This window comes from Lathamus discolor, chromosome 6, assembly GCF_037157495.1.
Source record: "Lathamus discolor isolate bLatDis1 chromosome 6, bLatDis1.hap1, whole genome shotgun sequence".
Classification (NCBI taxonomy): domain Eukaryota; kingdom Metazoa; phylum Chordata; class Aves; order Psittaciformes; family Psittacidae; genus Lathamus; species Lathamus discolor.
In genome coordinates this window covers 18,207,676-18,226,431 of record NC_088889.1, presented here as the reverse complement: position 1 = coordinate 18,226,431, position 18,756 = coordinate 18,207,676, and the positions used below count along the sequence as shown (strand labels likewise).

The window sequence follows — 18,756 nt, the reverse complement described above, 5'->3', positions numbered from 1 at the left end:
GTCTTGCATGTTGGGCACTAGGTCAGACGGATGTCCCTTGCTCCAAGGGGAATCCAGACAGGGAGGCACTGCAAACTACACCCTTCACTACAGCAGGACCCAACCAGCGGTGGGCACAACCCCCTTCTTGGCCATTGCATAGAGGTATCAGCTTGTACTTTGAAAGGACCTGGAAGTAAAAGATGAATCATCACCAAAAATCTTGCCAAAGATTTTCCAGCCAAACCTTAAGCATATGCTTAACTTCAGCACGCTGGAAGGTCAGCTAGAATATGTGATCCTGTAACGAGGAATTACTAAAGCATAGTGGAGCTCTGGCAATGAAGGCTGCTGTATTGCTCTACTCCTACACAGTTGGGGAACTGCAGTGCACTTTGGAGAACTAGAGCATGCAGAATTAACTTTGTCTTAATTTAGTCCTCTGAGTACGCCATAAAGTTATCACTTTGGTAATGCTGTCCTCTGAGGACATTATGACGTGCCAACAGAGTGACTATTTTCTCATCTGATGGTAGTGACGAACTGCCATAATGCAAAGTATGAAAAATTCAGACCCTTCCTAGTTCTGTTAGCTACCATGCCATTGGAAGATGACATCTTGTATCTGTATTAAGAAAAATGAAAGAAAATGTTTACAGTATGCTTGCTAGTAAAACATCAATGAACTAAAGCCGACCAATCTACAATGATTTTCTTTACAGGTACTTAGATTATAATTCTACCATCCCAAACAGAGCTTGTCAAGTTACCCTTCAAATCAAATGCAAGAGAAAAATCCATCCTTGGCTGTGTTACTATAAACCCAGCCAGTCTAGTAAAGTGAGAGTTACTTTTCCATGTATTTGGCAAATCTGGGAGCAGAATTTACCACTTGGTGTAAATATTTCTGCATAGTTTGTTTTGAAAAAAATCTTGCCTATTCCTCTTTCTGGCAGACTCTTAGAAAGTAGTAAATATGCAGATGGGCATAGTGATATATTTTGTATCAACATATTTTAAATGTGTGCATATGCATTAGCTATATAAATACATTCCCCAGGAAGTCTGCCAGTGGATATACTACAAAGCTCTGCGTGTTACATTTGGGTTTGCTTGTGCAGTGGCATGACAGCATCAGAAAGAACAGCTATAGGCTTATTTGCTCTACAACAGCTCACACTTACCTGAGCAGTTTCCCCTTTTCTATCTGTATGTACAAATATTTTATATTTATATGCCATGTCTATGTATCTAGTGTATATATAAATATACATACATACACACACAAATGCAAATATATGTACCATATATTTACATAGAATCATAGAATCACAGCATGGTTTGGGTTGGAGAGGACCTTAAGATCATTCACTTCCAACTCCCCTGCCATGAACAGGGTCACTTCCCACTAGCCCAGGTTGCTCAAGGCCCTGTCCAGTCTAGCATGCCTTCGTTATAAAGCTGTTGTAAAGCCAGAACAAGGTTTATGAACTTTCTATGAAATACTGTTCTGTACAGTAGCTTCTATGGGAATCAACCACTTGATAACTGTCTGCTGTCCCAGTATCACCTTGCAACTAATGATGGGTGATACATGAAGACCATAGCATTATGCCAAAACCATATGACATACCGAGTCAAAGTGTACTATTTGATACTAAGCAACACAAGAGCAATTTGTCACTGAGCTTCTGTAAGCTGCATCTTCAGCTCCAAACCTGTGATTGCTCTGTGCTGCCCCATGCACACTGTCTGTCCCATCCTGTGCTGTCCAGTATCCTTGCTCCTCCACCCCACTTGCAGCATCTGCCTCTGGTCCTGCCCCCTCTCCCTGCTCTTCCCTTTTTCTGGAAAATCTGCTGCATGTGCAGATCTCTGAAAGCAAGTGGGACAAGTGGGTATTGCCCAAGCTCTGGGGTCCTGTTTGGGGGGCTGGAGAGAAGCAGCCCTGGCTGGTGCCCAATGCCGCCCTGTGCTGCAGAATCCCTTCCCAGCTGGACCAGCTTCCTCCACCTGGAATGACTGTCTGGAGGCTGGACACTGGTAAAGGACAAAGAGGAAAGGACATCTATTGACTGCCCTTGAGATCCCACTGTCCCCTTACCTAAAAGGTATAACAGTGTCATGTTTCTTGCTGTTACTGTACTCAATTTCTGGTATCAGCATCACAAACTAGTCAAAGGGTATCACTCATCACTGTTTACATAAGCATTGACAGAGGGGGGCAACGGAGGAAGCGGCTGAAGTGCTGTGGGTGGATATGGAAGTGTATATGCATATGATATCATTAACCATGCACTATACAACCATATGGATACTTCTGCAATGGCGCTATGAGAACCATGCTCTTCTACTTCATTGCGCAAGGAAAAAACACAACAATTACTGTAGTGGGAGCACAGCAAGAAGGCAACCTTGCATTTAACTCTAGACAAAAGTCAATCTGCTTTTGCAGTGATGATAAGCTAGAATGAGCATTATGGAATTCTGCTTCCTGCCCACCCACCTCCCCCCTTCTTTACAGCTACAATTTAGATGAGCTACAGTATTAAAAGAGAAGCTGCAAAAATGCTAGCTGCAAAAAATAAAGGATGAAATAAAAAGTCAAGCATCCACATTCCCCCCAACTGAAAATGAAGCTCTGAGGAGAGGGAGGAGGGAAAAGAAAAGGAACTTACCACACTGCGAGTGAACTTTTCTAGAGAAGTTCTACGACCTTGCTCATTCTCTGGCTTAACAGGGAAAAAAGTGCAGAGAAAAAAAATACAGAAGAAAACCCTTCAGCTTAAATGCAGTTTTTCAAAACAGCAGCAAAATATAACGAAGCAGCTAGGGGAAAATGTTGTAAAGAAATGTAAAAAGGAGAAATCAATGTTTGCAAGAGCAAACATAAGAAACCAAAACCCCTTAAAGAATGAGAGACATCGCTACTTCTACTTTCGGAGAATGTCACCTTTTCTCCTGTGAGTTTTTTGATCAGTTCAAACAGGTCTGTGCATTGCTGTGTCTCACAGCTATTGGTATTGATTTCTTGTTCATTGAATTTTCCTTCTGTGGCTGTTTGAGCTGGGACCTCTGATTCTGGTTAACATCTGCCAAACAGCTGATTGGAGGCTCCCATCCACTTGGTTTGGAGAGATGGAAAAAAACCCACAGTAACTTTTACAGTATTAAAAAGCAGTGTGTGAGTGAATACAGTGCTGGAGGAAAACTGCCACTGAACTCATTGCCAGGGAACCTACACTTCTCCATTTATCCAGAAGATAGAGGCACATTTCCAGTAATTTTGGCTACATCAAAACACATGACAGCGTAAGTATGCCTGTGAAAGGCCACAGAAAGATACAGGCAGATCTGGGGCACTGGTATTTTTGTATCTGGAGTACAGGACTATTCATATGCAAGAAAACATTCAACTTCACTGTGAGAAGACAAGCATGTGCATCATGGCTTTATTAACATATCCCTGAGAAGGTTGCTCACCACAGCGCTTCATTCACTTGGCACAAGGGAGATGTAATTGTCACTAACAGGGAAGAACTAAATAATTTATTGACATGTTTGCTGGAATATCTAAGAGAAAAAAAAAAATGTTATAGAGAAGAATCTTACTAGCATGAAGGAAAGCTCACTGCAGTCACGAAGCTGATTTCCAGGAGAGAAACTTACTTTAATGTGGTGAGCCAGTGAAATGGAGGTGATAAGATGAAAGTAAAACTGCAGTAAGGGGGATAAGGAGCTACATATACAGGGAAGCCAAAGCAGTGGTGGTGCTTGGCACTGCACTGGAAATAAGCGTTGCACTGGAGGTGCTCATCAGAGGCACCTATCATATGCCACAGATTTAGCTGCAGTAACAACATCCAGGACAAACCACCAGCTCAAAAATCAGATAGAGAAGATGTAAGGAAGCCAAAGCATATCAGAAAAATTGGATGAGAACTTGTGTAGGTGAGTCTAGGCAAAGCCTTTTGATGCTTCTGCATGTTCATCACAGCTGCCATAGCTCTCTGATGTCTACAAGGTTAGTCTGCAGCATACCAGGCAGAGATGGGGCTGATTCTCCTCACTGCATCACCAGAGATGAGAATAGAACATAACGCTCCTTTAAGTCAAGCAAATATTTTTGTCCAAAGCAATATTCTTGGTCCAAAAGAAAGAGTCAAGCAACCTCCTCACTTATAACCGTTTGGAGGATGACACACCACCACCTCTGATGTCCCAAAAGCAGAACCAAAAGTGAAAACTACATTTTAGCCAACACTGACAGTGGAGCCAAGGTTCTGGAGCATGTACCAAGCAACAAAGCAGGCTTCCTGTCTGGCAGGAAAGCAGTAATGTACCCAGTCCAATGCTCCCCAAAGGTCTACTTAATCATGCACTAAACCAGAGGTTAGTTGCCTCTGCCTGCATGTGAGAGGAGAGGAAAGGGAAAGGAAATGTCAGCCTCACCCTTCTGCTGAGCATGACAACAGTGCAAGTGCTCAGAGCATCACAGGTCCCCTCTCTGAAGAAGCCTCAGAGGTGTCCCTGCACCCTGGGTTGGCAGAGGTGACAGAGAATTGCTGCAATCCTACTGCCTTGGCTGAACGTGTCAGGACGAGCAGGACTGAGAATAGCAGTGCACATCCATGTGCTGGCCTCTGTGCTGGACTCCTGCAGAAGTGGCAAGACCTACCAGCAGCCAAATTAAAGGCACAATTTCACCCAGGAGAAGAAACACCTGAATAAAAGAAAGTTCTGCAAGACTCCTGTGGGGAGGAAGGCACTTGGAGTCTATGGCATCCCACTGCTGTGGGCTGAAAATCAACATCTGGCCTGACTGCATTTTAAGTGGAGATTTGCCATGCACTGGGGGCAAAAAAGTGAGCTGCAGAAAATGGACCACATTGTGCGCCTGCGCTTGCTGTCAAAATTTAGTGTCTCTGGTTTTGCTACCTGCAAGATGATGCAGCTTCCCACCCAGCAGGAAGGCAAGACGGTGGTCTCCAAAGATGATGAGCACCTTGCTGGGGTTCTGAGAGCTCCTCTAGCACAGGGGGATACCCACAAGGTTGCTTCCCTACGACAGCTGAAGACATGCGTGGGGATGCAGGCACAGAGAGCACTGATAGCATCCCACCAGAGCGCCTTGCAAGCACAGACTGCAGCAATCCTGCACATTTGGCATGGGGATGGCAGGCTGGGACCAGCTGGATGCGTGGAAAGCTCATCCTCATAGCATCCAGCTCTGAGTCAAAGCATGACATTTTCTAGTAAAATAAGAAGCAGCTGAGGCAGGCTGGCTGCAGAGTGATGAGCTGGTTTGAGCAGTTTAAATGGCAGCGGCTGTGGGTGCTGGCTGCACAGCTCCCCTGCTCTTCCTGCCTGCTAGACCGCCTGGCTGGCAGCCTGCTGTGGAGGTAACTGCCTGCCCGCACCTCTCCAGTGAGGCTGGAGGTGTGGAGTGTGGCTGCATGCACAGCAGAGGAAGGAAATGTAAAAATAACAAAGTGAAAACAGGAAAAGAGCCTCAGTCAGACCTTTCTCAGTCCTGTGAACATATCTGGGGTCCTGTCTGACAAGGCTGAGGACCCCAGGACTGTGCCTGCTGCAGCATCACAGCAGTGTTTGCACAAACACACACTGCAACTACGAAGGGAAAGGCAGAGAATTGTGTACGTGCCAGGTCAAGCAGTTCTCCTAGGTGCTTCTGGATGTGCATTTTGATAAAGCCTGAAACAACCACTCCTGCTGCAGATTAAAACCTCACAGAACAGGTAGGTGCAGAAAAATAGACTTCACCCCTTTGGAGCTGTTCTCTAATTATTGACTGTCTCCTCCAAATTCTCCTGTTTTCCATGATTAATTATTTACCCAGCCATCCCAATTTCAAGTTCCTTTGTGTAGATTCTGTTGGCACAGAGCAGTGTAAGTAGAAAAAAAACTTATGAAAACCAGCTGGCATTGATTATTAAAAGTAATTATAAGAAAATTGCTCAGCATCTTTATAACACTCAAGCCAAGTCCTGCCACCGAATCAAACTGGTCATGTGTGCCCTGATGGGACCGAGATGGGAACAGAATCTGCAGTAGGAACCCTCCTGGAAGTATAAAGCAGTCAGGACAAAGGGTGGGATGGTTTAGTGTGTGGTGTCCCTGCCTGTGGCAGGGGGGTTGGAACTAGATGATCTTGAGGTCCTTTCCAACCCTAACTATTCTATGATTCTATGATTCTAAAAGCAATGCTTCAAAAGGTTTATGCTGAAAATGGAGCCTGCTCCTCATGTCATGAAGCTCCTAGACATTGTGTTGCTGACACTTTTTGCCAGGGATATGAAAAGGGGTAGGAAAATATATCCAGAAGCTTGTTCTTTTGCACTGCAGGTCTGCAAAAATATCCTTCTCCTTCCCTGTACACATGTACACCAATGCAAAGCGAGAAAGCAAAGGGCATGTACAGTGCTACCAAATGGCTGGAACAGTATTTTGCATGTTTTGTGCCCTTTTGTGCAGGACCATGGAAAACTCACCCTTCTCTGAACCAGCTGGAGAGGAAAACAATGCTCTAAACCAAGCAAAACTAACCTGCTCTTCCACTGATGTGGTGGGGCTCACTCCCATGGCTTTGCAGCCCATCTGCACTGCAGCCACAGCAGCCTTTTCAGGATGCTTCCCTGCCTGTGGGCAGGGCTGGATCATGGGAAGCCATCCTGTGCCAGGCTGACATGAATGCTGGTGCTGTGACAGCTCAGCTGCTGCTTCAGCTAATGCAGAGATGCCCACCCATGTCATTGTTTCACCTTTACAGGAATAATGAGAAGTGCCTTGAGGTCTTCTCTGTTCCCTTCTCTCCCTCTCCTCAAAAATATCTAACAGAGCATGTGTCTGGCTGCTCCTTCACCATTAACAAAGCTCCTGTGCAGCCCCTTTCATGGTGCACTAACTCATCTATGCTGCTCTTTCCCCAAGGAATAAACCCCAGCTCTTCAGTCACATCACCCAGCTTGAACACCTCCTTGCCTTGAGTAAGGAGGTTTGTCATGGCACTTACTCTGAGGTTTGCTGCTGTCTAAGGATAGCCAGCCACCATTTTGGCTACCACGGAGGAGGGCTGGGTTGCAGCACAGTGGTGATTACCTGCTGCAGTCTGCAGCGACATGCATTATCTACACGCAGGTTGACACTTGACTGCTCAGCACAAGTGGGGTGTGTTGCACACATACACAGATGAACCACAATGAGTTGGTTGGAATCTCAGCACCATCTGGATAGTCCTTCACCACTGAGCTGACCGCTTTCAGCAGCCCCATGATTTCTACCTGCTGCAGGGGGAAGACTGGGCATGGAGGCACTGAGCTTGAATCCGGCCTGGTGTACAGTCATTCCTCTTGAGGACAGGGCTCTTCCTTCATCCCTCCTCTTCTCCAGCCTGGCAGGGGAGGAGGACCTCTGTGTGAGGCAGGGAGCTACACCCAGCTTTCCCCCTCTGAAGCTCACTGCTTCCAATCACACCCTTGCTGGAGGCCAACCTCATGTTCCCCGCTGAGCACCATGAATCTGCAGGACTGAGGCCAATAATGCTGTGGTTATTTGTAATAATGACACTGGGAAGAACGGCGAAAAAAAGTTTAAAATGGATTAAGAAATCATGTATGCTGGTCTGTATGCAGGCTACGTCCACTGTCTTGCATCAGTTAGTGGAGTGAACAATATGTTCCTTTTATCCTCCCTGGTCCCCCCTCAGAATTCCATCATTGTATCTTAGTCCTGACCCATAACTTCTCCTCCCTTCCTGCCCCCCATTACTGCTCTCCCAGAGCAGGGAGGGGAAGTTCCCACATCTGTGGTTATTGTACAGTGTGGAAAAAAAGTAACTCTTCAAACCTACAGTATCTCACAAATCTCAAAAATGTCAAGCATGTTTTGAGGCACTAATAAAGCCTTGCCACCTCTCCACTGTGCAGGTTGCTAACATCATTCCCATTCGACAGAGAAGAGGATATGAGGTATGCAAAGTTGAACCTTCTTTTCCCCAAGGTCACACAAGAAAGTAAGTGGGGAAACCAGGGGAAGTGCACGGATTTTGTGGCTCCAGTCACACAGTCAACCTTTCCCTTTATCCTGCCCTCTCACCTTGCCACAACCCACTGCTGGAGGGGAAAAGATCCCAAATGACATAAACTTTTCCACAAAATATTCATGTGTAAATCTCAAGCCATAGCGAGGTTCGTTTGCTTTGTGCAAGCAACTGCTTTAGCCCAAGTCTACCATGCTGTGCTTTTGACAGAACTTATTTTCAGTAATAAAAGTAAGGCTATGCCATATCACTGTGCTATACAGGCAATGTTAAGATAATGTCTTTGGGACAAGACACACTCATGCCCCAGAGAGATATACTCATCAAGTCTTAAGCAACTGCAGTGAATTTCTACCCACATCAGTGAATCCAGGACATTTTATGCAGGCTCTAAACCAAATCCTTCATCCATGCAGGCTTCTCTCTTCCTTCCCTCCCTTTGCAGCTATTTAGAGGAATTTTAAAGGGATGCCTCTCAAAGCTGCAACAAAGATCTTACCATGCAGCTCAGAGTACAGAAACTTCATGTTCTTTCTGTCAGCATGTCTTTTACATAAACTGTTTCCAAAATGTTCACTTGCACAACACACTGCAATGTGACTGCAAAGAGCCTCACAGATTCTGGGGTAATATCAACTCCCTATCCACATTGTGTGAAGACTGGTGAACAGCGCATCTGCACAGATCTACTCCTGCCTTTTTTTGTGCCTTGCCATGTTTACTCACGCACTCACAGCTCCTTCGAAAAGAAACTTGATTCTTACTTTCATGGCTGTGTTAACATGACACCAAAACCTGCTCCTCCGGCAGTTTGCAGGGGGATGAGGATGTCATGCTGTCAGCATCCAGGGCTTGATCTGACAGGAAACAAGGATTGCAAAACACACCCCCCCCCCCCCCAAACCACCTCCGGTTTGAATGGGCTCAGCTGGTAGAAGAAAATTCTCCTGATTTTAGGCACATGAACCTTCACGGGCTCCTTCATGGGGAAAGGGGAACAATTAACTAATAGAGATAGGAAAATGGCAAACATTTTTATGCTTTTTACCATCAAAGGGCTTTGCCTTGCACGTCCTTTTCCCACAGCCTCTGAACTCTAAGCCAGGTCTAACCTTTCCAAATGTAAGCAGCACTGGTTTATGCTGTCTCAAACCAGAGATTTTGAAACAGATGACCAGCAGCTGCCCTCATTACCTTCCCTTAATCCACCTGCCAGCAGTCCCACTCACAGCAAAAAGAGGGGTTTGTCTCCTTTTGTTACCATATGCATGCTTTTAGGGCACACAATGACAATCAGGACAAAAATACCACTGGGATTTCATTGTATTGTGCCGATGCAATGTAATTTGCCAGCACACAGAGAATGCAACAGAAAAACAGCAGGGAAGATGGTGATGGGAAACCACACACTCAGGCTGCAGGAGTCAGCAGTCAGTTTGTGTATAGTCACGGAAATGTAAGTGGGACATGTATACATGCACATGCATGCACATGAACACAGAAGGACACATAGACTAATGGGAATAAGTCAGGAGGCACAGAAAGCATTTGAACACAGCCACAAATGCAGAGATCAAGTAGCTTATTTCCCAGCCCCTTCAGAAAGAAGGGACACTTGTACTGGAGCTGCCGTAACTCTACCTAACCACTTCCTTCCTACCTTGACCTGGGGGTTCCTGGCAGATACATGGTGCTGGCAGAGCACATGCAGAAACCAAACAGGCTAAGAAGAGCTCAAACCCAGTTCTTCTGTAAGACAATGTGGCTGGAATTCTCGATTACTGCATGGGAGTTCTCATCTCCAAGGAAAAGGAAACATCTCTGGGGAGCCAAAAGCAAAGGAAAGGGAGAAAAGGAGCATGGGAATCACTGCAGGGGTCTATAGGTAAGGCATCCAAAGGGAAGATCACATGGTGAGGCTAGGGACATGAGAACCAGAATGGGTGAAATTTGGACCAGTAATGAATAATTGCTGGGTTCTGCTTCTCATACCAGACACCATCTTTGTCATGAGGAAGAGGCAATACAATTTTAATTGCCTGCACTGAGTTTGGGCAACAGCTGTGCAAGACAAACATTTTCCATATTATTTATACCTTGGGTCACCATATTTTCCCCAAAACTCAAACTGAGGCTGTGCATATGGATGCTGTACCCTGTGCCCCCAGTGAGGAAAACAAAAGTGCTCATTCCTTTCTTGAATAAAGAAAAAAAAAACAAAGAAAGAAACAATATTTTCATTTTCACACTAGCAGCAAGCAGCAGGCAAGAATCAAGAAGTGTTAAGAGATGCAAGCACGTCCTTTCCAACAGATACCTTCTTCTTTGCCAGCAGTAAGTCCTGGTAAGCATTTGAACGGAGGAAGCGTGCATAGCTGTCACTCTTCATCAGCTTGTAAATGTGCTCCTATGGGATGGAAGGAAATGAGAAACAGAGAATTGTTATCAAACCTCATTTAGACATCACAGGGATTTAAAGCACAGCGAATTAGAAGGAAGAGAGACCGATCAAAGTTCTAATTAAGTCTGCTATTATTGATTATCTATGTTGTGGTAGTGTACAGGAGGTCCATCCTGGGGCAGGACCCTGCTGTGCCCGGGCCTGTATGAACACAAAACAAAGAGATGGCCCTCACCCCCAAAACTGGCACACACTATATACTAATCAGTGTTACTCTCTGAAGCCCCCAGATTATAAGCAGGTGTCTAGCCAGGCTGAAACTACTCGGATATCTCAAGAAGGAAGAAATAAACACCATAAATTTTCTCACAGATTAGGTTTCATTTTACCACTCACAGATCTTGAACTCTCACCCAGCACTCCCTTCCTGTTCACAGAGAACTGATACTTGGGCACATTTAATCTCCACTGAAGATACATACTGAAAGTAAGCCAACCTGTTAACATCCTGCAAAAGCCTGTATTTCTGGTGACTATGCAGGGTGGTTATACAACTAGACCAGATGTGGATGGCTATAACATATGCATAAAGTTATGTTAGATGAGTCCCTTTCATAGGCTCTTTTCTTCTCCTAGCCAAACTACTGTTACCAGTTTGCTGTGAGAGCACTTACTATGTGCACCTTCAAACTAACGAAGTCGTGTTTGTAGTAGAAATTAATGCCTGCCCTTTTCCTACCTACCTATCTCCTTGCTTAGTTTTGCTTTCCTGCTGATAATCCCTTAACAGTCAGCTCTTCTTCTAATTGTCCCTGGATTTGCAATAGATATTACCCCAAACACCAAGAAAACAAAATCAAAATACTTTGACCAAATAATTACTGAGAACACGCTAAAGGAACTCAAGAGAAAAACAGGCACCCTGGGTGCTTCTCTTAGACTTTGCCCAGGGAAGCACTTTTACAGAGCTAATGAGCAATTTTATCTATACTGATTTACACAAGGTGAAATATTCTCTCCTGCCCTAAAGCCACTGTACATGAAACTTTAGAACAGCCAAACCAGACTGAAGTTGCATAGGTTATTTTACAGTGTTAACAAGCCAAGCAGAATTCCCTTATCTTCGCCATCATGGGTAATTAGTGATGACCTGTCTATACACAGAACTGCTTAATTCAGCTTTCTTGCACTATTCAGTATACTCTTAAGAGGGGCATAACTGCCACTGGGTTTCCTACAACACAGCATAAATGTATCCTTTGAGCTAGAACCTGGTATAGAACAATTTTCACTGGTTAATTTCCATACTTGCTTTTAGGCCTGACAGTTCCTCATTTGTGTAGCACTATCTAGCTGAAGGATAGCACAAGATTTTGCTACAGAAATGCTCAAATAATGCAATTTAGCAACTGTCACCCTTCCTTGCTGCAGAAAAACTTCTCACCTACAGCACTGCCATGACATTTCACATCCAGCTGTGGGTCATTTGCTTTATTTATTCAGGACAGAATAAGCCAAGTACGCACTAAGACAAGGAGAGGGAAAATAACGCATGTAACGGATATGGTAGTCAAAACGTTTCTATTCCTTGGTGTGAATAAAGATTTTCAATATCAGCTCTCTTTCAAATACTTCATCTAGCAGAAATTCAGGATTTGGTTGATTTAAACCCAACCTTATTGCAACCAGTTCACCTGTATTGTTACCTTTTAAGGTGTCTCAAGGAGAATCCATGTCCTCCTAATGAAAAACCCCACATGACTATATACCTGAAAATCTTTTTCCTCCCTGTTCCAGGACTATGAGGACACCGATGAGTAAATAAGGCAGCCACCATGTAGCACATCAACAGAAAAGAGCCTAGGGGGTTTCCAGAGCCTTCCTCCTCCTAGCGGTCCTCCCTTGCAGCAACCAGTACATGAAGGCTGCGGGTGGAAGGGAGTGCTGGGGGGTTCAGGAAGGTGCTGTGGGTAAGGTGGTGGGTGACAGATGTACTTCGATTAACGTTTTGATAGACATGTATTTTACTGTTGGTTTTTCAGTGCCTTTGGACTCCAAATGGTTTCTTTATCTGTGGTCAGACAACTGAGTTTGCCCTGAAAAACAGTTACAACATTTGCTGAAAATAACATCCATTAGCCACACAGACAGGTCACATGAGCTGTTTGCAGGCCAAGGAGAACACTCCAGGCTGGCCATACAACCTGCCAGCACGCCAGTGATTACTATCATTCTTGCTCATGTCAAGACGACTTCATGTGTTTGACCTTAAAACAGTATAAATTCAATATCTGGCTGTGGGAAGGGGCAAAAATTACTTCGATCCTGAGATGAAATAAACCACAAGCCAACATCTTAACTGAAGCCCTTCCCTGAGAAACAGGACTATTGCACACCCACAGCCCAACTGCCACTGTGATTAGCTAATTGGAATGAAACATTTTCTCTGCTTTTCACATCTTGGAATCACTGAACAGCAACACTGCTACTTTTCAGTGGTTCACCAAAGATATAATCAAACAGGGAATAACTATTCCTAGGCTTTGAATGCTAATGAAGAAAGAAGGCTCGGCATAGGGGAAGCGAGGGACATGCATAGCTTCAGAAGCAAACTTCACTGCTTAGAATTCAAAGGGCTTGCTTTGAAAAAGCTCTGGACTGGAGGCACGAATGATACTCTGATCATTTATTTTACAGCACTGCCTTTCTGAAGCACCTACTGGAAGTCTGAGCTAGTTGCTCAGGTCAGCAAAGCCTGCCTTCCAATTTGCAACAGTACAGGACAGCTTACATTGCTGCAGCCAAAATCCCCGCTGAGATTGCACCATGAAGGTTCCTGCTAAAATTGTGGCTGCAGTGTGTGTTCAGCCCAGTTACACAACAAATCTAGCTGCGGGACAGGAAACGCCAGTGGCTAGGACATTTGTTTTGATCTTTAGCCTACACTGTTCTTCGCCACCAAGCTATTTTCTGCTATACTTTCTAAAATCTGCAGCTTTCTAGGGAGAATTTACAGCTAGCATTTAGCAGTTCCTCATTTTATAAATACATTGAAAGCTACTGGAGATCTAGCAGTTGGAATACTGTGCTCAATTTTGGTCCCCACTACACAAAAAAGATGTGGACATGCTGGAAAGGGTCCAGAGGAGAGCCACAAAGATGATCAAAGGACTGGGAAGCCTGCCATGTGAGGCAAGGCTGAGAGAGCGCTGGATCTGTTCAGCCTTGAGAAAAGAAGGCTCAGGGGAAACCTTATCACCATGTTTCAGTATTTAAAGGGTGACTACAAGGAAGATGGAGGCTCCCTTTTTACAAGGAGTCACATCAAAAAGATAAGGGGTAATGGGTACAAGTTAGACCTGGGGAGATTCCGACTCGGCACAAGAGGAAAATTTTTCACAATGAGAACAATCAGCCATTGGAATAATCTCCCCAGGGACATGGTGGATTCCCAAACACTGGGCCTTTTTAAGATTTGGCAGGACAGGATGCTGGAACACCTAGTCTAGGTCATTCTTGCCTAGAAAGGTTGGACCAGATGATCCTGGAGGCCACTTCCAACCTGGTATTCTATGATTCTGTGAACTAAGCTTATTCTTCACAGAAGCCTGAGAACAGAGCATATAAACAGAGGTGTGTGCATGGACTTAGCTGCTCTATGCAGCTTGTATGAATTGGCTTGTCCCCTTCTATCATGGATTTTTAACTCACTTAGTCATTGTGACCCACCGGTCTCTCATGTCTTATTTTACCAAGAAGCTGCTTTTGCTCCTCCTCTTTATCACATGGTGGAGAGGGAGCATAACCTCACCAAAAGACTGAAATCTCCAACTGCAGCCAGCATCTCTAGTAATGCACTGTATATACATGAACACTCCCTGACATACCTGACACTGCTGGCAAAAAATTTGAGGCTTCCCATCCTTATGCTGAGAGAACTCAGCATTTTGTAAAGTTCTTTATTACAGGGTAAAGAGCTCATTGTTACTGGCTCCCTGAATACACAAAGCAAATGCACTACTTGTGTAATTTTTGATGACACAGCTGCAGCTATGGACATCACAGTCTCTTGCAGTGTGAGCAATCTGGCCAGAATTATCACTGTGACACTTCTTTGTAAGTGCCATGGGAAGTTCTTGTGCCACATCTGCACAACAGCAGGAGATACATTACATCTAGACAGTGCAGCATCTCCCAGCTATTGCTGGGTACCACTTCCCAGGTAGGGCTCAGGCTCTCAGCTCCCTGCTCTAGCCTTAAGACAGCAATCCTTCAGGGAGTCACATTGCAAAAGCAAAAATGTAAAACAGTTGTATAACAGAACTGTCCAAGTGATCTAGTAAACCATTAAAGAAGGTAACACCCTGCTTCTAACGCCAAATAGAAAGCAGAGGGGGAAAGAAAAAATGTCTTTCAAGATTTGGCCAGGAGCTGACAGGCATCGCACGTCCCACTGGTCTCCCCCACAGCCTTGCCAGCTATCTCTGAGCCCCAAGCTGCCATCTCAGGCCACTGCAGTGGCAGCTGCAAGTGAAGACAGGGACTGACTTGACATGTGCGAGCAAGCCCTGGCGAGCTGGCTTTTTGAGCTGACCGGTCACTTAGTCCTTCACACAGTGTGCTGTTGATGAGTGCTGGCTGTATTGGTGATCCCCTGCGAGGACAGATGCACATTTGGAAATGTCAGTCTAATGTGGAGGGTGACACAATAACCTGCTTTTGTAATTACAGTGCATTTCATCACCAGGAAGCAAGCAATTCCCTTACAAGACTGCTGCAAGCAGAGCAGATTTGCTCTCAAATATCCCCAGAACTGTTCCCCAGACCCTGAACCAAGGCAACAGCGTCTGAGTGCATATATTTGTGAGAAAAAGGTAGACCCCTTTTGTGTTTTATGCACCTGACTCACATCTCCTCCATGGTGGGAAGAACTATGCAGCAGTCCTGAGGGCTATCAAGGTCCACTGAGCATCTTCTCTGTACCTGGACTTGTATCACTTCAGACAGCACAACTATCCCACTTGCCATTGCCAGATATATAAAGGAGAACAAAGAGTAAAATTTAAAGGAGGAAATGTTGTCACTTCTGTGAACTAGAAAACAAAGGAACCAGCCAGGTAAATCACAAAAACACCCTTTTCTACAGTTACATGAAACCACCAGGAAATCCCGCCCCTGACAGATAACAGCTTAAGTGCAGGGAAATAAACCCCAATAAGGTTCAGCATCTCTTGGCTGTTCTCTTTCCACGAGCTCTATCTTTGGAAAGCGATGAAGGACAAGCTCTGTAAATTTTCTTGACAAGAGGGGAAGGGGGAGGAATTAAAAAAAAAAAGTTTGCAATCCAGACGGGAACGTGGGAGGTGGTTGAGATAGCAGAAACTGCCTCAAAGCGGCACCTGCTTCAAATCAATGTGCTGCAATAGAATCTCAAGCCTGCCTCCCCCCTTGCAGTCACAACGCAGTGACCCTGAGGAGGGCAGAGGTGGGATCCAAGAAGGACCTTGAGAACACCCGAAAATATGTGGGGAAAAAAACTGAATGATGAAAAATAGTAACAACCCCTGACTTGCACAAGGCACCCAGTGCATCTCAGAGACTGAGAGCAGTTCTTTTTAGAAGAAAATCTTGGTTCTTTCCTCTGAATCATGTATGCGAGAGGAGTGTTGATGGTTAAACATCCAATTCTAATCCCACCTGTATTTTACCCATTGTGAGCTCTGAACACCAGTTATATTCCAGAAAACCCTTAAATTTTAACTTGCCGAACTAGTTTTATCTGTTTGTGCCTAAAAACAGCCTTAACTGATGATGGGAAGTAGGGGGAATCATTTCAAACACAGGTATCCCATTTAGGACATTTTTAGCCCATTACAGGGGATTTACACTAAAGGTAGACAGCTGTTGAAATTCACTTGAGCCTCAAGGGCCCACTTTGCCCTTCATAAGATAGTCAGAAGCCTCCTTGCTGTAGCTATCCCACTAACATCTTTTGGATTGCTCTGGAACACCTCTTCAGTCCATCACCAACACCTGGTATTAAACTAGTGAGAGCTGATTTGGAGACCTTTTTGTATTGCAAGCACGTGAACACCAGCAGCCGCCCGTCTGGCCAACTCCAAGGGAGATTTGCAGAATGTCAGACAAAACCATTAGAAGAAAAGCTCACAAGCAACGTAAAGCAGTAGATTAAACAACTAAATAAATAAGAGCAAACCACAATGAATGTTAATGTTTGTTCTACCTGCATGGTGGGCACTGGGGAGGAATTTACTGCAGATCTGCCTCAGTGAACACCTTGTGGCCTTCGCTGGAAGGATGGTTACGAATGCCAGTTGAGAGCCTGTCTGGGGCTTGCTTTTGGGAGAGCTGTGTGTATAGCAGAAAGAGGACGTGGGAAGGAGAAAGCAGAGAGACGCTTCTCTGAGCACACAGTGTGTGACTGCCCCACCTTCCAATTACACTCGGCAGCAGCCTAATGTCTTTCTGTTGGCACCTCTACTTTGCATGGACATTTGCAGCAGAGGAGGTGAGGTTAACCTGTGCCAGCACACATGCATGCTGCAGTCAGCAAAACATGGTATTCAGGGGCTTTTGGAGATGTATCCTATTCACCTTGTTGAACTCTTCCCAACCTATCCTCAGGAATCCTGTCTGCCCAGCAAGACCTTCTACCACACCACCACCAGGGTCTTCCAAAAAGCCAGAGGAAAAGAGAACTACTCCTCTTTAGCAGTTACTTGTGTTGATACTGAATGCAACAGTTTTTAGGATCAATTACGATCAATTGCCATTCAGTCTTACTGACAATGCACTTCAGAGAAAGCAGGAAAAAATGCTGCACCAGCTCTGGGAGCTGAAGTAGCAGGCACAGTTGAGATGAGGCAAGCAGTGAAGAAGTTGCAGAAGAAAAGACCTTCACACTTCCCCTGACTGAACCTGATGGGAAAACACCAGTGGGGCGGAGGAGGCAGAGAAACGCAGGGTTTTTATTCCAATTCCCTGTAACGGCTCCAAAGCCCTGCTAAGAACGCCTCTGGATCTGCTTATTCTTGCCCCTGCATTTAGGATTTTACACTTCTCAAAAATGCTGTCTTGTCTGCATGCATTAATCAGCCCCTTCAGAAGCTTCTCTGGTGCCTGGCAGTACTGCCATCTAGCAGGGTGAGGGCAAATGGGTGCTCTGGATGCTGTGCGAGCACTTGGCTTTCCTTGATTTATGGTTTAAAAAAGAAATGTTTCAGGTTGGTAAATGACACGTAAGGGTCTTGACCTGAGAATGAATTGCTCTGGAAAATCTGAGCAGTATCTTTTTGACCACTCTCAAGTTATTTAAGTGACATAATAATTTACACCCAGAGTTTCAGCTGGTGCATTTTCTTCACACTCAACCAAGTTGCTTTTGCTACTAAGGGAAAAAAAAAGGGGGAAAAAAAGATGAATAATTATATGGTAATATAGACTAACCTCCCTGCTAAACTAAAAAGCATAAAACCTCTTTTCAGGCCACAAATGAAATTACACAGGGCTGAAGGCACAGGAATGTAAGAAAGAGCTTTAACAGGAGGGATAACTGTAAGCAATGAGAGCTCATTTTGAGTAATACACAGAAATCCTTTGTTTAGCCCTGTAGATACATAGTTGGAAACACAATGTAAATCTTCTGTGGGAAAGTGCATTGATAAAACTAACACATAAATTTAGCTTTGGCTCCTCTGTAAATTGATGAGACAACTGGTTTGCTTCATACCTTTAAACATACAAATGGGAAGGCAGAGCTGCTGGGGGACCTATGGCAGGCACGGTGAGGCAAAGGGGTCAGCCTGGAACTGCAGGAGGATTTAGTCCTAAATATAGCAAGGGCTATCCTGAGAGACATGAGTGGGCTGCTGGGAGTCTAACGCCATATGAGCAGCTTTAGGGTTTGAGAACAACGATCGTGGCTAAGAGGCTGATTCTCTCAATATGGACCAAATCCTGGCTATTGGCAAAGAGCCCAAGTAAACAGGATTTCCTGGGAAGAGGGGACAACCTCGTGTGGCATGTGAGGGACTGGCATCTCTTCTATGAACAATATCTAGGAACTGCAGCAAGGAAGACTTCTTTTTTCTTTCACTCCTATACATGCTGTGGTATAGCTATGAGAAGTAACTACATAAGTTTTCGGGTAACACCCTGACACCTGTAGGGCTGTCTGCAGCTTCCTCTTTTTGTTTTCTCTGGAGAAAATCCTGCCAAAAAGCTCATGGAGAGGAACATGCAGAATCCCACACACAGCAGAAAGGAAATTCTGTTGCAGTGGGGCAGTCTGTGTCCC

At 44.9% G+C, this 18,756-nt stretch overlaps 1 protein-coding gene and 1 long non-coding RNA gene across 7 annotated transcripts in view; one reads left to right on the top strand and one right to left on the bottom strand.

Annotated features, from left to right (window-relative positions):
* The window catches only part of RGS6 (regulator of G protein signaling 6), a 276,150-nt gene that overhangs the window by 15,323 nt on the left and 242,071 nt on the right, over positions 1-18,756 (bottom strand). For all 6 annotated transcript variants that reach the window (XM_065683513.1, XM_065683507.1, XM_065683506.1 and 3 more), the window contains one exon: positions 10,356-10,445. In XM_065683513.1, the coding sequence (XP_065539585.1) occupies positions 10,356-10,445 (90 nt within the window). The remainder of the gene's footprint in view (positions 1-10,355; positions 10,446-18,756) is intronic.
* Positions 5,355-12,574, top strand: LOC136016396 (uncharacterized). The gene is made up of 3 exons (XR_010613594.1): positions 5,355-5,738; positions 7,926-7,967; positions 12,482-12,574. It is a non-coding gene; the product is annotated as an uncharacterized LOC136016396 (long non-coding RNA).